Source organism: Physeter macrocephalus, chromosome 2 (genome assembly GCF_002837175.3).
Source record: "Physeter macrocephalus isolate SW-GA chromosome 2, ASM283717v5, whole genome shotgun sequence".
In the NCBI taxonomy this organism is placed as follows: Eukaryota; Metazoa; Chordata; class Mammalia; order Artiodactyla; family Physeteridae; genus Physeter; species Physeter macrocephalus.
Window position 1 is genome coordinate 88,158,879 of NC_041215.1, and position 25,880 is coordinate 88,184,758.

Here is a 25,880-nt window from a genome sequence, read left to right on the forward strand (position 1 = left end):
CTCATTTTAAAAATTCTGAATTAAAATATCACTGTGAAAATAAATTCAGATGAAATAGATGGTGACAAAATGAGATAATTTGATTTAAAACACTCATTTAAAATGCCTGACAACAATGGAAGAAGAAACATACATTACTAAAAAAGAATTGGTTTAAATAAAAGTCTAAGATTTGAACAACCCAAGTAAATTAGAAGGCAGAAGAGAAGAAGCTAAATGAAAGAGTGACTGAAGATGCTTAAGGGACTAATGAGACACAGTGGAATGAGATGCCTTAGGAAGCAGAAAAAAATGGCAGAGAATACATGTAGAGAAGGAGAACTCTTCTTTTAAGACTACAAAGACTCCAGTGAAGGCACAAAGCATATTATAACATACCCCCAAATGCTTATCCTTCTAGCCCTGCTCTACTCAAGAAGTGATATCTATAGAGCTCTACATCTCTCTCTGGCCATATGCTTATACCTAATAACTCTTGTCCTTCTACCAGATCACTGATCAAACTCAGATCATTCATATCTTTTGTGAAGATATTGATATTTTCCTTCTTGTAGTAATACTTTACACTAAAAAGTTTCTTTACTTGCCCTTTCCTGTGTAAGCTATTTTCCTATTCAAATTCTACCTATCTTTCAATGTCTGGGTTAAAACATTGCTTTCTCTATAAAGCCATTACTAGCAATTCCAACTTGAAAAAAACTTTCTCCTTCCTAAGAAAACTATAATTAATTGTTAATCATACTCTGTCGGTGGCATATTTTAACTTAACCTTTTAGATTTTTAAACTGCTATTTAATTTTTCATGTTTTATGCCTTGTCTTCATAGCCAGATCTATAAAATACCCAAAAGAGGATTTGTACTCTTCTACAGATTATATAATACTACTGTCAATATTTTATCTCCTGCATCCCATGGTCTACTCTGTAGTCTTAGAACCCTCACTGTTGACCTGCTCTTAATAATCTCTGCAAACCTCCTAGATTCTGGACACTGCCACCCACCTCGCACTTCTGCCCCCTATTCCTAGTTAAGACTTCTCTGGCTTAGTTTTATGTCCCATTATTTCCTTCCTTGGTATGTTCTGACCTATTATCACTAAAAATAAGAATATATTATGCAATAGAAAGGGGTTGAGTGACTGTATGTCACAATCCTGGTTAAGAGCAATGTTACGTGTTGAATTATGTCCCCCAAAATTATAATCCCTAATACCTCAGAATGTAAAGAGTCTTTATAGAGGTAATCAAGTTAAAATGAGGTCAATAAAGTGGACCCTAATCCAATATGATCAGCATCCTTATAAAAAGAAGAAATTTGGATACAGAGAAAAACAAAGAAGGAAGACTATGTGAAGAGAGATAGCAATGTCATTACAGTGTTGCATTTATAAGCTAAGGAAAATTTAAAAATCTCACAGAGGGATATATCAATTCTTTATCTCTAATGCTCACTCAAATGCTTTATATTCTGCTGTATGACTGCACTGGACAAAGGTAAAATTCTCAAGTAAATTTTTCAAATGAATAAGTTTAAGAATCCTGGAGGTATTTAATAAGGGTAAATTTGAAATGCATCTAAATCTCTAAAATTCTCTGAACCTAAATGTTGGTTTAGGCACTCCCACAAACTAAGAGTAAAAGACTGAAAGCAGTTCAGACTTTGTGACAATGACTTTTAACATTTTTGATGTGTATACATCCTTTGGCAGAGTAATTCCACTTCTATTTTCATTCATTTTATAAGCACTGCTTAGTATTGTTTCAGAGCATTCTTTAAAACAAGAAAATGTTAATTTCTAAACTTTATTTTTAACTGGAAGAAAATAACCTATAATATATGCACATTAAATACTTGAGATACCACCATCCCAAAATATTCTTTCCCTGATCTCCCACTAACCAGCTCTGCAATCTCAGGCAAGTTACTTAAAACTGTGGCTTAATTTATAAAATCTTAATTTCTAAAAATACGCTGTTGTAGAACACAGAGCAAGAGACAGAAAAGTGCCTATATATTTTGACATTGGAAGGAAAGAACCTAACAAAAGCAAAAGCACCTCAGGGAACTAAGCAGACTGCCAGAAAACTATGCTCTTTCTATGAGTGCTTCCTGAGACTGTATTCATCTAAAAATCTCTTCCTCAAACACATGGTGCTTATATTTTCACTTTTAATTAAAACACTTTTAATTTTTTTTATGTTGCAGAACAGTATACAGTATAACTTCATTTATAGGTTTGAACACCTAAAAGGATACTGCATAGGCCAATTATTAAAAGTTAATATTTCTGGGGAATGAAACTGGGAAAAGTACGAATTTTCCTTTTCTACTTTACCCCTGAATACTTTGACTTTTTATAATGAGAACATATTATTATTATTTTTTAAAAATATACAGTTATTGAAAATACCATGACACAGTTTCCCCATAATTACTAGAAATATTTAAGGGACAATTAAATTCTATCATTAAATTTACAGTACATACAAAAATTTCAGGCTTGAATTTTAAAAAGTCCTTAAAAACTATTTATGTGATGGTTATATACTGAATAAAAACTTTTTAAGTCTAATATCATTTATTTCTGCATTTCAGAAAAATGAAGCTTTTAGCACTAGATCAGGGGATGGTAAACTATGGTCTGTGAGCCAGCTCCTTGCTTTTATAAATAGTTTTACTGAAACACAACTATGCCCATTTGTTTACATATTAAATAAAGCTGCTCTCACACTACAATGGCAGAGTAGTTATAACAAAGACTACATGGCCCAAAAACCTAGTTATGCAAAAATTATGATACTGTATTCAAAACTTTTATATTGGTATAAGTGAGAAATATATTTATCCAAATTTAACAACTAATACAAATTGTGTCTTCTATATATACAACTCAATAGCAAAAAACCAAACAAATCAATTAAAAAAGTGCAGAGGATCTGAACAGATCTTTTCCCAAAGAAGACATACAGATGGCAAACAAGTACATAAAAAGATGCTCAACATTACTAATCATCAACTCACACCGGTTACAATGGCTATTATCAAAAAGACAATAAATAACAAGTGTTGGTGAGGATGTGGAGAAAAGGAAATCCATGTGCATCATTGGTGGGAATGGAAATGGGTGCAGCCATTATGGAAAACAGTATGAAGGTTCCTGAAAAAATTGAAAATAGAACTAACATATGATCTAGCAATTCCATGTCTGGGTATTTACCTGAAGAAAATGAGAACACTAATGCAAAAAGATATCTACACCCTTTTGTTCACTGAAGCATCATTTACAATATCCACAACATGGAAAAAACCTAAGTGTCCACTGATGGATGAATGGATAAAAAAGTTGTGGGGGACACACACACACAGAGGAATATTATTCAGCCATGAAAAAGGCAGGAAAGGGACCTTGAAGGTATTGTGCTAAGTGAAAGAAGTCAGACAGAGAAAGACAAATACCATATGATCTCACTTATATGTGGAATCTAAAATAACAAAAAAACAAAACAAAATGAACAAAAGAAAAAACCAAACTCACAGATACAGACAACAGATTGGTGGTTGCCAGAGGCAGGGAGTCAGGGGTAGGTGAAATGGGTGAAGGTAGTCAAAAGATATAAACTTCCAGTTACAAAATAAGTAAGTCCTGGGTATGTAATGTACAGGATGGTGGCTATAGTTAATAACACTGTAATATATATTTGAAAGTTGCTATGAGAGTAAATCCTAAAAGTTCTCATCACAAGAAAAAAATAAACTTTGTAACTACATGTGGTAATGGATATTAACTAGGCTTACTGTGATCATTTCAAAATATACTTATATATTGAATCATTATGTTGTATACCTGAAACTAACAGAACATTTCATGTCAATTATACCTCAATAAAAAAAAGTTTCTTCCATGAAGTAAAGACTATGTTAGTTATACAAAAGGAGTCTTTTCAATAGGTATACAATAATGATATTTTTTCATATTAAGTTATGTTTTCATGTTAACTAAGGTATTCTGACAATGAAAATTATTCTTACCTGTAATCTAAACCAATCTAATCTCATTCCTCTGAAATCAAATACTTCCCCGTCTTCAACTACAATAATAGAAAAAAGATTACAAAGCAAATTATTGTAATTAATTTGTAATTAATATAATTTGTAATAATATAATTATACAAACCTATAATCACATTTTAAAATTTAAGAGCTAAGACAATTCCACTTCTGGAAATATATACAAAAGAATAAAGCAGGGTCTTGAAGATATGTGTACACTAATGTTTACAGCAGCATTATTCACAACAGTCAAAAGGTGGAAGTACCAAAAAGTCTATCAACAGATGAATGGATAAACAAAATGTGATATAAACACACAATGGCACATTATTTAGCCTTAAAAAGGGAACAAATTCTGCCACATACTACAACATGGGTCACATGTTGAGGACATTATGCTAAGTAAAATAAGTTAGTGACAAAAAAGACAAATACTGTACAATTCAGTTATGTGAAGTATCTAGAATAGTCGAACTCATAGAAACATAAAGCAGAATAGTGGATCCAGGGGCTGGAGGGAAAGGAAAATGGGGAATTGTTATTTTTTAGAGTTTTAGTTTTGCAAGATGAAACGTTCTGAATATTTATTGCACAACTATGTGAGTATACTTAACACTACTGAACTGTACATTTAAAAATGATAAGGTAGTAAATTTCACATTATGTTTATTTTACAATTTAAAAATAAAAATAATTTAATAGGTAAGAGTGAAATAATTCTCATATCCTATAAAGATGATGATAAAGGAGGCAGTTATGCTAAGAGAAGTGTAAAGTACAGACTTCTCTCCTAAACCCTGTGACTCTCATTTTGCTTACATGTCAATTTAAAGGACCTAAAATAAAGCATGAGGAATCCTGTGAATAGAAACTTTGGATAGCACACTGAAGTTCCACAAAATAACTTTATATAAACCAAACACAACCAGGCAAGGTTACAGTAGATTCATTACTTAAGTGTGATAACGATAAAGGTTAATAAAACTAAAATAAATCAATTTATTACTCAGAAATTTTCAAGGTTTCTGATACCTTTTACTTAAAGATTATAAAACTAAAACATCATATCAGTCTACTGGACTAGAGTATTCAACTAATGGAGAGGGAGTCTATTACATGACATCAACTTTTGAGATGGACAGACCTGAACTTAAGATCCTACTGTAGTATTTAACAACTGTTAGAGTGTGGGCAAACCATGTTAAATAATTGAGAGGTTAACCCTCAAACCTTAAGTTTCCAAATCTGTCAAATAAGAGTAATAACAGCTTTTTAACACTGATGAGGATTAAACAGGATAATACATATAAAGTACCTGCCCAGATTAACCATTTTATTAATGGTATCCATTATTGTCATAGGTAATGCTTGGAGCAAATATGCACTTTGTTACGATGTAGGGTGCTCATTTTTATTTATTTTTTATATTACAAAATGCTTTCTTCTCCCCGCTGAATAATAAGAAATGTTAAGCTATACTTCTTATGATTTTTATAATCATCACACATCCATTTTGGAAACCTTTGCTTCAGAATGAACAAAGTTAAAACAAAAGAGAACAGGTTAAATATGCCCAAAATTAAGATAAGTAATTCTGTAAAAACTAACTGCTAAATCCTCTCCTTAATAATCTAATTTGAAACCTGATTACAAGAAATTATGTTTTTATTTAAAAGACTTATTACCTTGTTTTACACTTAGAGAAGTCATAGTGTTCACAAAAGAGGACATGATGATTGATTCATCTTCAGGGCAAACAGAAAGATTCTGAAAATCAAAAAATAATGATAAAAACATCTAGCTGGGAAAAAAACTCATAGGTCCATCAACTGGTAGATGGATAAACAAACTGGCATATCCATAGTATGGAATATTTTTCTGCAATAAACATTCCTTTCTGGAATGGAAGGTTGATACAAACAATAACATGGATGAATCTCAAAAACATTATCCTAATTGAAAGAAATGAAAAACAAGAAATTATATCATGACAATTTCATTTATAGGAAAAACTTTTTTAAAAGGCAAAAGGTGACAAAAAGCAGACAAGGGGTTGCTGGGGGTCTAGAGAGGGAATCAACTACAAAGGTGCAGAAGAAAACTTTTAGTGTTGGAAATGCTCTACATCTTGACTGGTGATGTTACATGAATGTATACAGTTGCCCAAATTCAAACAGTACACTAAAAATGGGTGATTTTTATCATATATAAATTTTACGTCAACAAAATTACGGCCAAAAAAAATCCCTCTCAAACTGGCTAAAAAAAGTGAATATTTGATAACTGCATGTAAAGTAGATGCTAAATGATTAACTTTTTAAAAAGTGGATGGTTAGCTCACAAAAAGCATAAATAATTTTCAAAACATTAAGACTTATATAACAATGTAAATGTACACAATGTCCTATACTGTACACTTAAAAATGGTTAAAATGGTAACTTTTATGTTATGTATATTTTACCACAATTTAAAAAAATTTAATACCTATTACAATGAACTATTTTAACAGGTTAATCTTAGTTCTAAATTTAAATCCTAACCAATGGTTAAAAACACTATGCATATACTTTACAACAGAAGTGGGTGGTAAAAAGCTCAGACATTTGAGTTAAGACTTGAGTTCAAATAGTGGCTCTATTACTCATGAACTGTGCAATACTGATCAAGTTACATAAGGTCTTTTTTTTAAAAAAATAAATTTATTTTATTTATTTATTGTTTTTGGCTGCATTGGGTCTTCATTGCTGCGCATGGGCTTTTCTCTGATTGTGGACAGCGGGGGCTACTCTTCGTTGCGGTGCATGGGCTTCTCATTGCGGTGGCTTCTCTTGTTGCGGAGCACGGGCTCTAGGCACGTGGGCTTCAGTAGTTGTGGTACGTGGGCTCAGTAGTTGTGGCTTGCAGGCTCTAGAGCACAGGCTCAGTAGTTGTGGCACACGGGCTTAGCTGCTCTGCGGCATGTGGGATCTTCCCGGACCAGGGCTCGAACCCATGTCCCCTGCATTGGCAGGCGGATTCTTAACCACTGTGCCACCAGGGAAGCCCCTACATAAGGTTTTTTTTCTTCATGATACCTACCGTCACAAAGTTGTTGTAAAGAAGTAATATACTGTCAAGAAATTTGCCAATTATTAATATTAGTATTATTATTGCTGCTGCTACTACTACTATTACTATAATCCCAGAAAAAATAAAAAATTAATTTTCTCAGTATTGTTAAAACCCAATTTATATAAAAGACACCAAAAGACATGAAGTGACTTAAAAATTCTAATACTTTAACATAAATCTGTAAAATTTATTAATAAATATCCAACTAGTCACAGTAAGTTTCAAAATGCCATGAAACCAGGAGTCTGGTTTACTTTTTTAGATTGTGATAGCACAGTAGTCTTTGGTTTATCTGGTAAGTAATAACTATTCAAAAAAAAACTGCAGCAAAGCAATAACACTCTAAGGATAAAATCAGTTTTTCTATTCCCCCTTTTAATAGACATTATTAAACGAAGCATATGAGCTCCATCTAGTGGATAAAAGAAATAAACTAGTTTAGGATAGTAAACTATAAACTGTATATAATCCAGTGTAAACAATTACATGAACAATTTTTTTTATTTGCATTTTTAGGTAGGTTTGAAAGAAAATTCGGATTTCAAAGTATGGTTATTTATGTGGAAAACGAGTAGTTTTAGAGTAGTCTTAATATAAAGAGAATTTGTGCTGCTCTTCCTCTGTACCATATGTTAGCTTATAGTAGTTTATAGACATCTGTGATTTTTAAAAATGAAAACACTAAAATATTATTTTCCTTACAGTCAATTTATTTGGAATAAAAATAAAAAGAAATCTATATTAAGATTAAAAAGATTGAATCAAGAAATTATGGAAAGCAAAAAATTGAAAAAAAGCTAAGACTAAAAATCAATAGAGGAAAATCCAAATTGAAAATAAAATTAGGACATTTTATTAAACTATGACATCTAGATGAATTTTTTTTTACTGGCCATTCCCTAACACACTGTGCAAAAAGATTTATCTTCTGTCTTCCTCTAATACTTAATTATCAATTATAATGTCTCCATCAACTCTTCTTTATCTCCATAGCCACTGCCCAAGTTCAGGCTCTCAATAGCTCTCACTTAGCCTACTATAGTAATTTTTCTTCTGATCTCTCTGTATCCTCACTTGGCCCCCAGCAATCTATCGCCAACACTGAGTCAGGGTGATCTTCCTAAGTATTAAATCTGATTTATGACTAACCTCCTCTTTTGCAAGACCCTCTATAATTTGGTTACTGTACCCCTCCACCCCCAAGATAAAGAATTATTCCCTGCATGTGTTCACTATGAGCTTTATACACACGTAAGCATAATGCCCATCACACTGGACTACAACAAAATGTTTTTTCCCCTCTAGATGATGATCCCCTTGACAAAATATGACCATGACTTATTTACATTTGTATCTTCACCACTTGGCAAAAGATTACTTTCGTAAATGTTTACTGAGCAAACAAATCAGTTATTAGAGAGGAGGGAAATAAGGAACAAAAGGGAGAATATGACATAATTTTTTACCTGCACAAGTTCATTGAGGACAACAGCATCAAAGCCAGAAAGGTACTGCACATAATACCTCTGCATTACAGGTCCGTATTTCCTTACATGTGCTCTAAGCTCTTCCATGTAAAATATTAATTCAGCAATGTGCCTTTTTAAAAAAATTCAAGAAAAATATTTCAAAAATTAAGTTCATTGTTATCAAGGAAAATATGAAATGCCTTTGATATTGCTACATTGTTTTTTCCTTAGAAAAAGCATTGTTAAATATTAAATGTCAACTAATTTCTTTTTATATTATTTCATATAAATAAAGAAATCATGGAAAGCAAAAAAAAAGCTAAGAATAAAAGACTGATAAAGGAAAATACAAATAAAAATAAAATGAGGACATCTCATAAATACATCATTAAAAAATCATAAATGAAAGAAGATTACAGTATTAGGGAGAAGTAAGATTTTTCTGTATGCTCTTATTTCTCTGATTCATTTATCTAACTTGTATTGAGGGACTGTGGACTAAAATGAAAGATATTACAAATGACACAGTTGCAACTCCATTAGGATTCTTATTCAAATTTTTGTGTAGTACATAATTTTGAAACATGAATTCCATAAGAAATACTATACTGTAGCAAGAAAACAAACAAGACTTCTATGACCACCTAGAGTACTAAAGAGAAAACATTTAAAGCCCTAATTCTAAGCTAAAGTTGACTTTGCATTGTAATTCATATCACCTAACGATATATTATAAATATTCCCTCCATTACGACAAATATGAAAAGCCTTAAAATTTAAGTTTTTAAAAATAATGTTACTTTAGTCCCCAAATTCCATAGCCCATAAATCAAAATATACAAAAAATATACTTTTTAAATGTTGCTAACTTACTTATCTATAAAGTCATCTGCACTCTTCTTTGGCATGTTATCTGCATGACGAAGTAGCCAGATAATTTCATCACGGGCAAAGGATAATGCCATAAAAACAAAAAGTGCCTGATAGATATTTAAAAAATAATAATAACATTATTTACTCTCATGCAAAGATTAAAAACAAAACGTATTCATAATCTTTCTCCAAGTGAAAAGTCATTAGCAAAACTGATAATACCAACTTTAAAAGACAGAAATGAGAAAACAGAGGAAAATTTCAAAATATGTATCAGGGAAAGCATGCACATAAGCAAGATGTGAGGAAAATGCAGGAAGGTCTGATTTACGAGTGCCAAGTCAGCAAATCCACTCTCAGCTAAATATAAAATCCTCTTATGTAGTCCCTGACTCAAAGTTTAGTACAATTTCACAGAGAGAGAAGAAAAATTTTTTTTTAATCTTAATATGACACACTTGTAGTTGAAATAAGAACTAAATCAATTACCTTGGGACCTAGCAAGCCAGGTTGATCAGAGAGAACAGTAGCCAATTCTTTCAGTGCAGACCTTAAAAACTTGCGTCTTTCTCTGTGCATTGAACCACTATAAGGAAAGACACCCACCATTACAGTTTATCTGTTTCTAGTAAACTTATTATTGGCAATTAAATAACATGATTTCAGGGTCAACTTCCAAAGTTTTCTTAGGAAACAGAAGCCCTTACAAATATCTTCTATGTGTTTGTCATTAAGTGACTTTCCAATCTCATCTTTATCCCTGCCTTTCTTGTGCTGCTGTTTTAACTATGTTTATTTTCTTCTCTCTAGCTATCAAAATCCTACCCAAATTCAAGACCAATCCTTCAAGAAGTATTTCCCAATATACAGATGTCTATTTCTGAATAATTTCTGCCAGTTTAGTACCATATAGACTAGCACTCTATAAACTAGACTGTGAAATCCTCAAAAGTAAGCACTGTTCTACTGTGTACATTTGTCACCCCCACATAGAATCAATAAATATAACTTAATAAATATCTGATAATCTATAGCCTCCTTTATTAAGTATATTCCTATTAAATATATAAAACGGACTAAATAAAAGCTATATTCAATTAAGGTATTGGGATGAAATCTATTTGGTGCTACTGTTCAAAAACAGAAAGATGAGGAAAGGATAATCATAAATATTCATGTACTAGGTATCTTAAAAATAAAATACAAATTAGAAAAATTTATTCTCACACATTAACAAGGAAAAAAAAATCACAGAATAGTCTAAAAATTCCAACTCCTCATACTATACAAAATATACACCATTCCAAAAAAGTTTAAAATTTAGATAGTTGCAAAAAATAAATGGCCACACACACACCACACACACCATATGCCAAAAAACTAAGTATTGATAGAATATGCAACACCAGAAATTAAGCTGTGACACAACAGATTAATTTTAGAAGACACATTAAAACCCAATCTTTGCCTATGTGACCTTAGGTTCCACCTCTCTAAGTTTCAGCCTCTCATCTATAAAGCAGGGATGATGACACCTGACTCAAAAAATACATCTTTCATGATGCCTAATATATAGTACCTTTAAAATGTCAGTATAATTCTAATGACAAGCTCTCTTTTAACTGACAATAATAAACTCATCTAGTGTAATATCTAAGAAGAAAGTGGGCAAATGTTTTGATTATTTTACTACACAGGGTCGCTGCAAGGAATATTAACATCGAGAGAAAATACGGAGTACTATGGCACGTGTTAATGAAGGATAAGAATCACTACTCCTTACTATTTATAACTGTTTTATATAATAAATAAAGGGAATAAAAATGCCTTACTTTTAAAAGATCTTTATAAAAGATAGCTGAGACACCATATATCTGCCTAGGGTCTAACACATGAATAAGTCATAATCATATGTATTTCTGTAGGTCAGGAAAGAAATTCTAACACATTCCAAAGTATGTTATTTGTACTAGAGAATGAGTTTATAATAATATAAGCACTTTATTCAAGTGAAAAAATGCACGGGAAATAATATACTACAGTTAGCAATGAATAAAGATGATTTAAATTCCCAATATCCATTTTACAGCCTAAACCTAAATTCTAAAACTTCTTATGGTTTTATATTTTTACCTGTGACAATGGTGCTTATCTTTTCTCTGCCTTATAGAAATACTGATGGATCAGATAATGTTATCTCTACATTACCTAGACTTACGGGAGAAACTAGTCTATATAAGTATATCATACATAACAATTAAATGAAATATCAAATTATTCATGAGAAAATTAAAAAGTTCAAACATCTTAAATACACTAATTTCTAATTTATCTATATATTTACTAAAAAAATATATTTACTAAAATTTGGGAAAGGTATGGGATTAAGATACTTTGAAAAGTAAATATTATTTGGGAGAGTGTAAAGATATGTCAATTTTCATGAAGTATCATAAAAATAATCATAACTTGCAAAGTATTGGCACCAAAGCATAGTGGCAATAAGAGAACTGAATGATACCAAAATAAAGTCCTCTGTATGGTATTCCTTAGAGCTTTTTTTTTTTTTTTTTTTGCGGTACGCGGGCCTCTCCCTTTGCGGAGCAAGGCTCCGGACACGCAGGCGCAGTGGCCATGGCTCACGGGCCCAGCCGCTCCGCGGCATGTGGTATCTTCCCAGACCGGGGCACAAACCCGTGTCCCCTGCATCGGCAGGCGGACTCTCAACCACTGCGCCACCAGGGAAGCCCTAGAGCATTTTTAAAAACAATTCAAAAATATTTAAAATCTGTCTGCATTAACACCCATACAGAGGTGTTGGTGTTAATACACTGTACTCTGGTACAGATACAGAGGTTATAAACTTATTCCTCTTGGCTGAAAGTCCTTCACTTCTACGACCATATCTTACACACCATTAATCTGCACTCACTTCAACAAAATAATGCTTTAAGAAAGGAATTCTTGATTAAAAGTTCCACAGGTAAGTTAGAACTACTTACGCATGTGACACAGCTGCCTCTTTGCATTCTCTTATGTCATTAATACGCTTATTATAGCTATGAGCAAAAAAAAAAAAAAAAAAGGAAATATGTTAATCTTAATTTGGTCAGTAACAGTAAAAATAAGTTAGTCAAATACTAGTCAATTAAAAATGTCTTATTATCAACAAGAAAAACTGGCCTTCAAACTGGAAATACATGGAAGAAGTCTATCCACATCCTTTTCTAGCACCTTAAGTATCCAATCAACTCTTCCTAGAAAAATAAATCTCATATTATATTAAAATCCAGTAATAAAATTAAAATTTACCATGCAGATTTTTATTTTATTAAATACACTTCCTTAAACCCCCAATAGAGACATTAAAATTATACTTCTAATATAATTAGCAGTGATTTCCAAAAACTGGAAGTGCTGACAAGGCTATTACTTCTGGCTTTTTATCACTTTTGACTTTTTATGCTATCTCGTAAGCATAAAAAAATTTCTCAAAGGACATATACTAGTGATCAATACTAGTGACTGTTCGGGAATTCGGCTTTTGTGGTGGAGAAAACTGGGGCAGGAAAGCATTTGACTACTTTAAATCATTTTAAGGAACAGAATTATGGGTGATTTTTACTCACCATTTTTTAAAAAACTTTTTTTTTTCCAAATTAAAAACATTTAAATAAAAGAAACTGAACACCAACATCAAACAGTTTAAAGGTGCCATCTGAAAAATAAACGCTAATAAATATATGTTAATTTCCTTACTACTAAACGCAAAAACTCAAAATTCCTAAAATGTTAAAGAAAAATTATCTTCCTGACAACCTGGCTAAAACCACTTAGACCAAGAACTTCAATTTCTAAATTAAGTACGCCTAAGATTTTTGTGTTCTTTAGGGAAATGTCCAAAATACACTAATTCTGTAATCACTGACCTGTATAAATAATGAGCTTTTATACTTGTGGTCTGACTTGTAATTACTATTAATAATTCACATTTTAAGTTGGATCAATCACTCACAATTTAATAAAAAAATTAAAACTTTTCAACTTTAAATACAGAGATGGTAAATTTAACAAAAATTTGCATAACAAGGGAATTCCCGGGCAGTCCAGTGGTTAGGACGCAGTGCTTTCACTGACGTGGGCCCAGGTTCAATCCCTGGTCAGGGAATTAAGATCTTGCAAGCCGTGTGGCATGGACAAAAAAAACGGCGTAACAATAAGACAATCGGTTTCATGATGCCATTAAACTTATCTGTACCATATATACCATATGCTCACTCAATATATGGAGACTGTCTGGTTCTAAATGTTTACATATATTTAAATATAATTCCACCGACAGGATGTCAGTATGCTAAGACATCACGTAAGTTTCAGGATTTTTGAACTGAATCAATCAGAAAATGACAAAGCCCACAATGACACAGGATATTTCCAGGCACTCCACCATATAAAATAAAAGGTGAACTAAAAGTTGAAAAATACAGAGAGTATACTGTTTCTTGCACTATGACTGAGACTACCTGCATGAGAATGTCAGAATCACTTATGGTGACAAAATCAAAACAGTGATCACTTGAGAAGGCTAGAGGGAGAGGGATCAGGGGTGGCAGTACTGATCAGAAAGAGGCACAAGAGAATTTTCTGGGGATAATGGAAATATTCTGTATCTTCATCTAAGTGGTCACCAAGAGTATTCATATGCAAACTTGTTGAGCTGTACACTTAAAATTTATGCATTCTTCTGTTTGTAAATTTACCTCAATAAACTACTGGGGGGGAAGGGCAGATTTCTTTAATCTCTTTAAGATACAGATAAAGGAGATACAGAAGGTTAAAGGTGATGCCCAGGAACCTGGATTTTAATTCGCATCCCAGGGTACTTCACATGCACACTAAAACTTGAGATAGTATAGTGGCTTAAACTGTCAGTACTAGATACAGCTTACGTTTTAATAACTAATAGATTTTTTAAAATCTCAATTTCTTTAGGACATTACTGAATTGGATATAAAATAAATGTAGGTAAATTTCACTTCTATGAAGCTGACAAACCCAACACAATTATTCAATATTTTCAGGTTCGGGGGACCCCAGGATATTTTAGATGCTCCTAATTTCAAAACATTTGATAACCAAGTCTGAGTTCAACAAATGCAGGCATTAAAAATTCCAAGAAAACAAATTTGAGGATCATTTGTGTTACAGGGAATGAATCACTTAGAATACTTCCTTATTATAAGGAAACATGATTTCCTTTTTGCAGTGTCTGACTTCTGTACTTGTTATAATTAATTTAATGAAGTGTTTTTGATTGATTCATATACTTTTCTAAATGCAAGGTATTCTAAAATACACTTGTAAAATAGCACTTCTAAAAATTTCAACTCTTAAAATGTACATTGTGCTTTTAGTAATATTTATGTCTAAAACCATATTACAATATGCAAAACAGTACATATCTTCTTTCTCCTAGAATGTACATTTTGAAAGGGCAGGAACACTAGATTTTTTTAACCTGTGAAATTACCTGTAAAAAATATCAGGATCATTGCTGAAAACAACTTGGTGTGACTGGTAAGCTGGTATAGGCTATATCTTCTTGTGTAATATGATCCTTCTCTATCCCCAAAACTTTAGTAGATATTCCACTCACTACTCTTCTCCAAAAAAGACAAAATAATTGAAAATGCCATACCCTCGTATGTTTACGAATAAATCTTCCGCAGCTTTGTGAATGTGGAAAACTTCATCCCGAAAGAGAGAGAGGCAAGAGCTACTTTGAAGAGCTAGCTTCCAAAGGTTCAGGGCTGTTGCATCAGTATTTAGGATCCCATGGCACAAAATAAAGCCAACTTTAAACAAACGAAAAAGAAGTGCAAATATAAAAGTATTCCAAAGTTAGATTATTTCAGTTACAGGGTAGCTTTTTAAAAGTAAAGAGACATTAACAAATCACTAAACTGAGGCTTTTAAGTGACAGTTAATAATACATATACATACAAGATGCCAGCAATATTTCTCTTTTTCAATAATAATTTTCTGTACTCTGCAAAACCAGTACTTTGAACCTACACTGATGAAATGGGAAAAAATGTCACTTCCGGGTTGAGAAGGAAGTGGTTTTAAAAAATGAGTAAAAGATACTTTAAGCCAGAGATCAGAAGCTACCAATTTACACATAATACAGTAATCATTACAGTTGTTACAAAAACTGAAAAAGAAAGCTAATCTACTCTTCTAAATCTCTAGAAGACATTAAATAGCATCTCACATTTTCATAGCAAATTATAGTTTTTACTAAATAAGTCCTTTGACATGATTATCCTATAGTGTAGAAAGAACCAGTGGTATCCTTTTCTTATAATTGAAGAAATGAAGGTCAATGACTTGACTAAAGTTATACTAATAAAGTATTAGAGCTAGACTTTGCCTCAAGCAGTTACCGTTAAAAGTCCAATATTCTTTCAATATATTACGCTGCTCTCTATCATATGAATTTGAGCATCTTTTACCTTCTGTCATCTAATTTAAAAATCCTACACAAATCTGTAATGCTGTATGTTTGTTGATGTCCTCCCTAGCGCTCTATTCTAGGCCATAAAACCTCATCTTTCATTCCTTCAACATTTACTGAGTGCGTATTATAAACTAGGTACTGTACTGGCCAGTTACAAATTCAATCCTATTTTCTGTGAGATTTCCCTCTGATTTTCAAGTCACTCCCATCTTTAAACTCCTGAATTGTTAACATTTAACTTTCCATTTGTCTTTTATTCTTAGCTCAACCTTCCTTTTAAAGGGTCACTATACAAGCAAGCTAACTCTTAAGCATATATTGAGGAGTCATACATACAGAAGTACATTGAACTTGCTTAAATTTCCTGAAATATATTAAGATGTTTTTCATACAACAGGGCCCCTAAATGCAAGCCTAATTATTTGATCTAGTACATAACCAAAGAAATAGAACATACTGTATGAAAATTTTAAAAATCCTTAAGAGAAGTTTTGTAAAAATTTTTGCCTCGTGTACTGACTTTTTTAAAAAAATTAATTTATTTATTTATTTTTGGCTGCATTGGGTCTTCATTGCTGTGCACGGGCATTCTCTAGCTGCAGTGAGTGGGGGGGCTACTCTTCGTTGCGGTGCGCGGGCTTCTCACTGCAGTGGCTTCGCTTATTGCGGAGCATGGACTCTAGGCACACAGGTTTCAGTAGTTGTGGCACACAGGCTCAGTAGTTGTGGCTCACGGGCTCTAGACAGCAGGCTCAGTAGTTGTGGCGCACAGGCTTAGTTGCTCCATGGCATGTGGGATCTTCCCGGACCAGGGCTTGAACCCATGTCCCCTGCATTAGCAGGCGGATTCTTAACCACTGTGCCACCAGGAAGTCCCATGTACTGGCTTTTTATACTCTAATCCCCTTAGTACAATGAAATTTCACTTAGTGCCTTGTACCTCAATGTATACGTAGATTCACAAGATTTCTGTTGATAATAAAATTTCTCTGAGAATATTATCAGTATCATTATGGGTTACTGTATATTTTACTTTTTAAAGATATGGGTCACATTATACACTAAGATATATTCATTTGTTTATGATAAGATCAATAAAAGGTAAATTAATTTAAAATAGCCCAAGATTAGGAAGACAATTAATTGAAGCACACATTAACCTCCTTTCCCCACTAACGTCCCAATAAAAGGACAGGAAAAAAAATTATTTTAAGCCATAAAAATATTAGAAAACAAGACAGAAGACCAATACTAGACAAGAAAGTTGGAGAAAATCTTTGAAGAAAGAAAGACTGTACTATCAATTTTAAAAGAGGTCTTTCCCAAGGAGTCCACGGACCCTGAAAAGAATATCAGGATAAGTTATGGTGTAACTTCATTCAAAAGAGCGGGGTCCTCAACATTCCAGACCCTCAACAATGCTTGGTCCTAGGCTACAATCTAGACCAGTGACTCTGAAACTTTAGCTTTCTAGCAGGATCACTGGGAAGGCGTATTAAATCACAGGTTGCTGGGATCCATTCAGAGTTTCTCATTCAGTAGGTCTAGGGTAGAGATCAATATTCTGCATATCTAACAAGTTCCTAGGTGATGCTGCTAGCCTTTGAACTAATCTAGAGCAAAGCTCTAAAGAAAGCAGATCATCTTCTATAGAAAGTCCTAGAGTGGGAATTGGTGTCAAAAAGAGAAGTGCACAGTTTGACCTAATTCTATTAATTCTACTCAAGGCTCAAATAAATGAAAGCAGAAAAACTGAGTAAACATTCCTTACTTTTGGCAATTGTGGTTATCCCAAATCTGTTTGACTTTTCCATACCCAGGTATCCTCCCCTTAGGGCAGTCTGCCTTCTGACTCACATCCCTGCTCATTACACAGAGCCTGCATTCAGCATTCCCTTTTAAGGTAAAGACTGCGGGGAAACAGTCCTATTTAACGCTAGAGGTCACTCATGCCACCTAACTCTACTAATCACACTAATTCTTTATCCACACATCCATAAACATAAAACAGTCAAGGATCACCATACTTTTGAGCAAAATCAATACTCTGGAAGTTGTGTTTTTAAATCAACAAAGCATGAAAACCTTAACTACCATTATAAAAGAAAATATAAACATCCAAACCTGATCAACGTAAAAATTATAATTAATAAAAATGGCTAAGGGCAGGGAGTGTCTGCTAAATTCTTCCTCTTTCATACTAATAACAGTGCTACTCAAACTGCCAGTGCATACTGAGATTAAGTAGAGAACCGAGAGTATTTAGAAACTTTCATTTAGAAAACTTTTCATTGACAGCAATTTATAAGTAGAAACCTAATAACCTAATAAACCTAATAGATTAAATTGAATCTAATAATTAAAATGTGGGCTTTTATTTTGTCTTTGCTTATTACTTTATTTCTGATAATTCCAGTAATTCAGTTCCACTGTATTTTATAAAAGTATCAATCTAAAAATCACTAAAAAAGAAAAATTGGTCCTTCACCAGTTTTAGAAACAGTATAATAAAAAGTAATCAAATAGTACCCAAATGTTAATAAATTAAGAAACAAGAACTATAAGAACTAAAAAGCACAAACTGCTCAAAATTATTCCCCTCTGCCAGTGGACCTGGGGTGGTAGAAAAAATTATATTATAGCAATTCTCATTTATATTATATCTGTGTGTCTATTTCTCTCATAGTTTGTGAACTTCCTAGGAGTGCAAACAAGTAATTTTATCTCCCACGCAAACATATGAGTCATCTATTACATATACTAAAGTAAATTAAGACCAAAAACCTTAACTGAATAAACACAATATGAAGAAAATCATTAAAAATAAAATAAAAATTTAGTTTGGATGGCCGTGTTGAGAGGAAATATAATGTAGACCATCAGCCTTGGATTTAGTGTGGGTTCTCTGTCTTTGTCACTTAATAGCTGTGTGGACTAAACTTTAGATTCCTCATCTATAAAATAGACCACCTACCCTAACAGGGTGAGTATAAGGATTGAATGAGGTAATGTACATAGAAGGCTTAGCACAGTGCTTGGCACAAAAGCAATACATGTTACCTGTTATTTTTCTCTAAAACTTAAACCTGAGAGGTAATCAAAAACTAACCAATTTTACTTACAGATAATCCATTTTTCCATGGCATCCAAAGAGAGATATTCACAAGGCATCTTAAAAAGAGAAAATATACATTTGTGGCTTAAATTCTTAAAAAAATATTCTGTACTCAGTCACTCCTCCTTCTCTTCCTCCTGAGAAGTCTGACTACTCAACTCTTGGTTCAAATACCACCACAACATATTTGAAAAGCTGGATGAAAGTTTTATAACCTATATTTATACTTGCAGTCCATAAAGGACAATGAAAGCTGTGCCTCTTTCACATTTACACACCCTGAAACTTCTCTTTAAAAAATACTGTTGCTAAATTGTTTTCAATCTGGTAAATGACTACTACTTCCAAATTTCCCAAGTCTACTGCAGAGTTTGCAGTATTCCAAAAGAAAAAATTTTAGTCAAGTTAAAGAAAAGATTTATGTACCTCGATGGTTCACTGTCTCACCCAAATCAGTAATTAATTATTTGTGTGTATTCTCCATATGCATAACATCTACGTTCATATACACAGAAAAAAGCTTGAAAAGAAATGTAACAGAATACAACAGCGATTTTCTCTAGTTGGTGAGATTTGGGATGATTTTTGCTTTCTTCTTTATAATTTTCTGAATTGTCCAAATTTTCTACCATAATAAGGCAAAGCAAATTTTTAAACCTTAAAAGAAAATACTCGTACTACTAATTTTACTAACTTAGCATCAGAACCTAGAAATACAAAAACTAAATGGTATGATTTAAATACTGAGCATTTTACAATAAATAAACTTCACTGACAGGCTAATACTAATTAGAAGAAAAACTGCAATAGCACTGCTTAACTGATATATTTTTTTTTAAATCAACTTTACTATTTTCATTCAAAAAAGAAAATACAGAACCATACAGTGTCAGACTGTGCAGGGTTAAGCATTGTACTGGGTGCACTGATGAGACTCAATAATTGAGCATTTCTCCACTGGTCAGCTGAAAGATTCCTTCGTGGATACACCATCTGAAGAGAAATCAGTGCATCTGAAAGAGACTAATTAAATAGAAAAAAAGAAAATTGAGGAATAAAATGGGTTTTTTTTCAATTTCCATTTAAATTTCAGCTACAACTGCTGTGTGTTTCTAACTGTATCATCGTAAAACAACAAGAGCCTAATTACAACTACACTCCATATAATATTTGAGGTGGGTTCCAGTTATCCTCCTCTAGATTTTTTTTTTAACTTCATGAAGCTACATAGATTCTGCATTCCTAAGCAAAAGCTTAGCTCAAGAAATCATGTAACTTTCTTAAGGTGAAAATGTTTGGCAATCTTGAGATCTTTATTTCAAAAAGGGTAGAGAGTCTAGGGTAATCATTTTGTGCATCACTTTCTACTCAATAGCTCTCACTGAAAGAAAAAGACATTAAGGTTACATGACTAAGTATTAATAGAGCTCAACATGTTTCATATTTCTTCAAAGAATGCCTTCTAAAAATAACCCACTGTACTTTATCTTAATAAATTACTTAACTTCTATTTGCCATTTGGTCTATTAATTACAGCTTTATCATCTAGGTATTTAATTTTTCATCTCACCTGATTTTTGCTTGCTTTTAACTATTCTTTGCTATTCACCCCTCCTTCCTAAAAATTCTGTACGAGTGGTTCTTTAATCTGGCTGCACATAAATTGCCAGGGAAGTCTGTTCAGAAAAAAGAGAATCCAGGGCTCTGCCTGAACCAGAACCTCTGGGAGTAAAGCCCAGGAATCTGTTCTTATCACACTCCACCAAGTGATTCAGAATAGCTTTTTAAATTAAATTAACTGAATTTTAACAAATCCTAGAAAATACATGATGGTCTTTCTATCAAAACCCTGAGATATCACACAACATCGGAAAAATCAAGATTAGGAAGAAACTGGTCTAATCCAAATGGACAATTCTCCTCAAGTAATTATTAATTGTCTAATATACGCTAATGGCTATGGAGAAATTAAATAGAGATCCAACAGACTTTAAAAGAAATTTTCATCACCTAACTGGGAAAAGAACCAAATTTGAAGTGGCTAACTAAAAACAAGGCCATACATGATTCGCAAGAAGTTAGAAACAGATCCAGAGAAAAAATAGGAAAGGAGTAGGGAAGACATTTCTAGGTGAGGAAAAAGGACTATCAAAATCAGAGAGACAGACAACAATGATCTGCTCAGCACTTTGAGGAATCCTGACACTTTCATCTACAATGCTGATTTTTATTTCAAAACAGATGTCATCTACTAGCCTCTTTCAAACTAATGATTCAACTAACTCCAAGACATTAAACTTACATAAATTTGTAGGTATAATACAGCTATGCAAAGAAATTAAACTGGAAATGCATCTTCAGAATTTTCATGCGAGTAAGAAAACTGAAGGAAAATTCTTGCTGTCAACTGTATGTCAAAAAAAAGCACGTAGATTCATACAAAATACCGTATTACTAAGAAGTCTAACTCCAGGCTTCCCTGGTGGCACCATGGTTAAGAATCCTCCTGCCAAGGCAGGGGACATGGGTTCAAGCCCTGGTCCGGGAAGATCCCACATACCGCGGAACAACTAAGCCCGTGCGCCACAACTACTGAGCCTGCGCTCTAGAGCCCGTGAGCCACAACTACTGAGCCCGTGTGCTACAACTGCGTGATTAGAGCTCGTCCTCCGCAACAAGAGAAGCCACCGCAATGAGCAGCCCACGCACCGCAACGAAGAGTAGCCCCCACTAGCCGCAACTAGAGAAAGCCCGCGCACAGCAACAAAGACCCAATGCAGCCAAAAATAAAATAAATAAATTTTTTTAAAAAAAGTCTAACTCTCATCATTCAAAGAGAACAACGGGCCAAGATTCTAATATCCTGGGTTTTAGCTCTAGTTTTGCCACTATTGCTACCAAATGGCTTACTCCATCATATCACTTCTCCAGCCCTCAATTTCCTTATCTATAAATAATGAGGATACCTGTAAATTTCCTTGATATGCTTAGGAACTAGCCCTCCCTCAGAGAAGCCATAAAGGCAAGACTCTAAACCAAAACTATTTCATTAAGAACTATTTTTTTAATATACCATAAAAGACAGACATGCCAAATTTTCACAAAACTCCTGTAGTATTTCTCTCATTAAGAGGCTATATTATAATAATATAGCTAAAATTTATTAAATACTATGTACCTAAATACTCTTTACAAAGTAACTCATTTAATACTGCACTTTTACAGGTAAGAAAACTGAAGTACACTGAAGTTGGTTAAGTAACTTGCCCAATATTACACTGTAATTGGCAGAGTTGGGATTAGAACCCAAGCAATCTGATACGAGTATAGACATTCTCTAATACTAAACTTCACAATCTCTATACACTATACTGAACCTAAAAACTACAATGGATCAATATATTCCTGAGTCTCTATTCACTATTCTGAATCTAATTAATGAGTTCTCTGGTTCACAATTAGATAAAACCATGCATAATTATTATTCACATCTCATTATAATTTTCTTTCTTAAAAGTAGTTCATCACTCTAACTATCCACCCTTAAGCTATCTCATATGCCTATTGAAGCACCCCTAAAAACCAACTCTTACCTTGCTATGGGGTACAAATTCTTCCATCATCTTCTTTAAAGGGTTTTCATAATCCACAATCATCTGACCAAGACGTGGGTATTCTCGGTCACTTAAAACAGACATATCAAATATCACTGAGTTGTAAGCCACAAAATTAATTGGGAATTTCACACAGATTTTTATAATGCAGGTTTACCTTGCTCCATGGGTCATTTCATGTGCGTAGTTGTATAATCCAATGATTGCCTTCCTTTCTTCAATTCGAGACAGTAGTATCATTAGTGTTGTATACGTTGTGATCAAATCTAAGTAGTTCTTTGTTAAATCAAAGTTTACAGTCTAGGGAAAAAAAACCATTAGTTCAACTCCTTCCTATTTCACAAACTTTTAAGCACACACACAAAAATCTTCATGGCAGCTACTGAAAGCTAATAATTTTCTATAGTTATTTGTTTTATCCCCATTTCTGAAATGCTATCTAATTCCTTTTACCAAAAGCATGCCTAAAATTTGGGAGTTATAGATAATATTTTTGTGTTTGTGACACAATTTTATGGATGAAACAGAGTCTGTGATCACCCTATTCAAACTGCTAACAGTTTAAAAGAATAACCAAAACCAGAAAAATAATAAACATGAAAGCAAATATCACTAAGAAAAAAGGAGTATTAAATAAATAGGTTCACCATTAAGTCAGTGGAGACGTTTTTCACTTTGACTTCCTATATCTAGAAACTGACTTATTAAGAAATATTTTTATCAAGTATGCTTTTTATAGAGAAAAGGATTACTTGTGTAACCTTTTAAAATTAGGCCTATTAAAATAAATACTAAAATTAACAACTATTTCCGAATATGTACAAGATTTATATTCAATGACAATCAAATAAACAAGTGAAAATACAGCATAACTCCTTACCTTAAAAAATACAAGCCAAATTAACAATGCTGAAACTTTATATACTAATCATTTAAATTTTCTCTAAAGAAAAGCATGTGATCCCCTTAGTTCTACTAGAAACAGACAGAAGAATTGGAAATTTTTCTGAAAATAATACTTACAATATCAAAGAAGACTTGGCAAACATCAATAGTATTCAGTAATTCACAAACATGGTCCTGAAAATAGAAGTTTATTTAGAGAGAGTGGCATGGACATATATACACTACCAAACGTAGGGTGGATAGCTAGTGGGAAGCAGCCACATGGCACAGGGAGATCAGCTCGGTGGTTTGTGACCACCTAGAGGGGTGGGATGGGGGGGTGGGATAGGGAGGGAGACGCAAGAGGGAAGAGATATGGGAACATATGTATATGTATAACTGATTCACTTTGTTGTAAAGCAGAAACTAACACATCATTGTAAAGCAATTATACTCTAATAAAGATGTTAAAAAAAAAGTTTATTTAAACCTTTTACCTATATGAATACTACTAAATTCAGAAAACACACACAAATAAAATGTATTTTGAATTTTTGTTCTAGAAGAATTCTAATTTTATTATCTACAAGTGACAGAACAATTTATATGATTAACAAATACCAATCTATCTCTGAAATGTTAAATTCTATACATTAAAATACATACCTTAAATTCCATAACATCTACAAATGTGAAGTAATATAATGCCAGATTTTTCAGAATCTCTGATTTTTCTTTCTGTAGTTGTGCAAGCTGTTGCTGTGAAAACAAAATTAGAATGCATTGTTTACTGAGAACAAAATTATTTAGTTTTACTATAAACTATCTTCTTTTATGATTGCTAAATGGAAGCACAAGCTTTTAGGACAATACTTCTAGATGATTAAGGCTCTTTTAAAAAACCAAAATACTTGAGACAGCAACTGCTAATAGTGACCAGCAACTGACATTGTGAGGCTATAAAACGAATCAAAGCAGATTAGTACCAAACTGCACTACTATTAAGGAAAACTGGAAAGTGTTAGGAAAATATAATTATCAAATGAACTCTTTAAAAAAACTAAAAACAACTCATGAGCATGACCACATTACTAGAAGTAGGAGAGAAGAAGGTGAAAAACATTATAACTTATACTACAAAAAACAATATGCTTTATAAATTTGGAACTTACCAAAAAGAACATCCAGGCAAAGCCACGTTACGCATGCAAAATAAAATGTAGATACAAACATATAATACAGTAACGGTTCCCTGACCAGATCCACAAAACATAATAATACATTAAAAAAAAGCAAAAACCAAAACAACAAAAAAGAAATGAGAAAGAAGCAAAACTAGAGTTAAGACACTGGTAAACATATGAAGAAGGAAATGTGAATACAAAAGACAAACATTATTTCAATCAACTGTATTATTAAATTTATGAAAGTCCTAAGTTTTCTCTTTAAAACAACTATTAATATAATTTCTGAAAGAAACCAGCCATATTTAACATCATATATCATAAGTCTGCCAGAATTCCAGAAAAACATCTAGAACCTATCTGATACTCTGAATGTAGTCTACAGAATAGAAACTTCCACATCTTCCACTTCTGTTAGAAGAGCAGAATCTCAGGCCCACCTCAAACCTACCAAATCAGAATCTGCCGTTTAACAAGATACCCAGGTGATCTGAATGCACATTAAATATAAAATAAGTCACCTAGAACATGAGAAAACCAGAAAATATGAGAAAGTGCTTCAAAATATCAAACTTGCTATCAAAGCCCATACAGTTTTGAGGCCCTCAATCAGTTCTTACTTACACCTACACAGGAGTGTTGGGGGAGAGGTGCCTCTACACATAATTGTATTGAACCATTATGATAAGTCAGAAAATTTATAATAGTGAGCATAACATCAGGAGATTTAAAAAACTATTAAAAGACTATTTAAAAAACAGCAAGCACAGCATTCTGGTAGACCCAACTATTATAAAGTGCCCTAGACATGGCAGTCCCTGAGGACATTTAAAAAAGAGTAAATGAAGTATCGCTACTTCCCCTATATGCCAGGCAAACTAAGATATATACTTATAGTGATGTATGTAACTGTTCTAGCTTTATCTGTGGGAGTAGTTGACTTTATTTTGAACAATATATGTTTCAAAACAACTCTAAGTTTATATGCACACTTTTAATCATTACCACTCACAACATCAAGCAGACACATTTTTAAATGATTCTATTTCCTCAGATT

At 32.9% G+C, this 25,880-nt stretch overlaps 1 protein-coding gene across 1 annotated transcript in view; it reads right to left on the reverse strand.

Moving 5' to 3' along the window:
* The window catches only part of NCKAP1 (NCK associated protein 1), a 98,060-nt gene that overhangs the window by 36,949 nt on the left and 35,231 nt on the right, over positions 1–25,880 (reverse strand). Inside the window, exons 3-15 of the mRNA XM_024115588.3 lie at positions 24,306–24,398; positions 23,778–23,834; positions 22,912–23,054; positions 22,734–22,824; positions 20,026–20,163; positions 19,148–19,196; positions 15,204–15,360; positions 12,508–12,564; positions 9,995–10,091; positions 9,506–9,612; positions 8,630–8,762; positions 5,737–5,818; positions 4,031–4,089 (exon numbers count right to left, since the gene is read on the reverse strand). Of these exons, the coding sequence (XP_023971356.1) occupies positions 4,031–4,089; positions 5,737–5,818; positions 8,630–8,762; positions 9,506–9,612; positions 9,995–10,091; positions 12,508–12,564; positions 15,204–15,360; positions 19,148–19,196; positions 20,026–20,163; positions 22,734–22,824; positions 22,912–23,054; positions 23,778–23,834; positions 24,306–24,398 (1,263 nt within the window). The remainder of the gene's footprint in view (positions 1–4,030; positions 4,090–5,736; positions 5,819–8,629; positions 8,763–9,505; positions 9,613–9,994; positions 10,092–12,507; positions 12,565–15,203; positions 15,361–19,147; positions 19,197–20,025; positions 20,164–22,733; positions 22,825–22,911; positions 23,055–23,777; positions 23,835–24,305; positions 24,399–25,880) is intronic.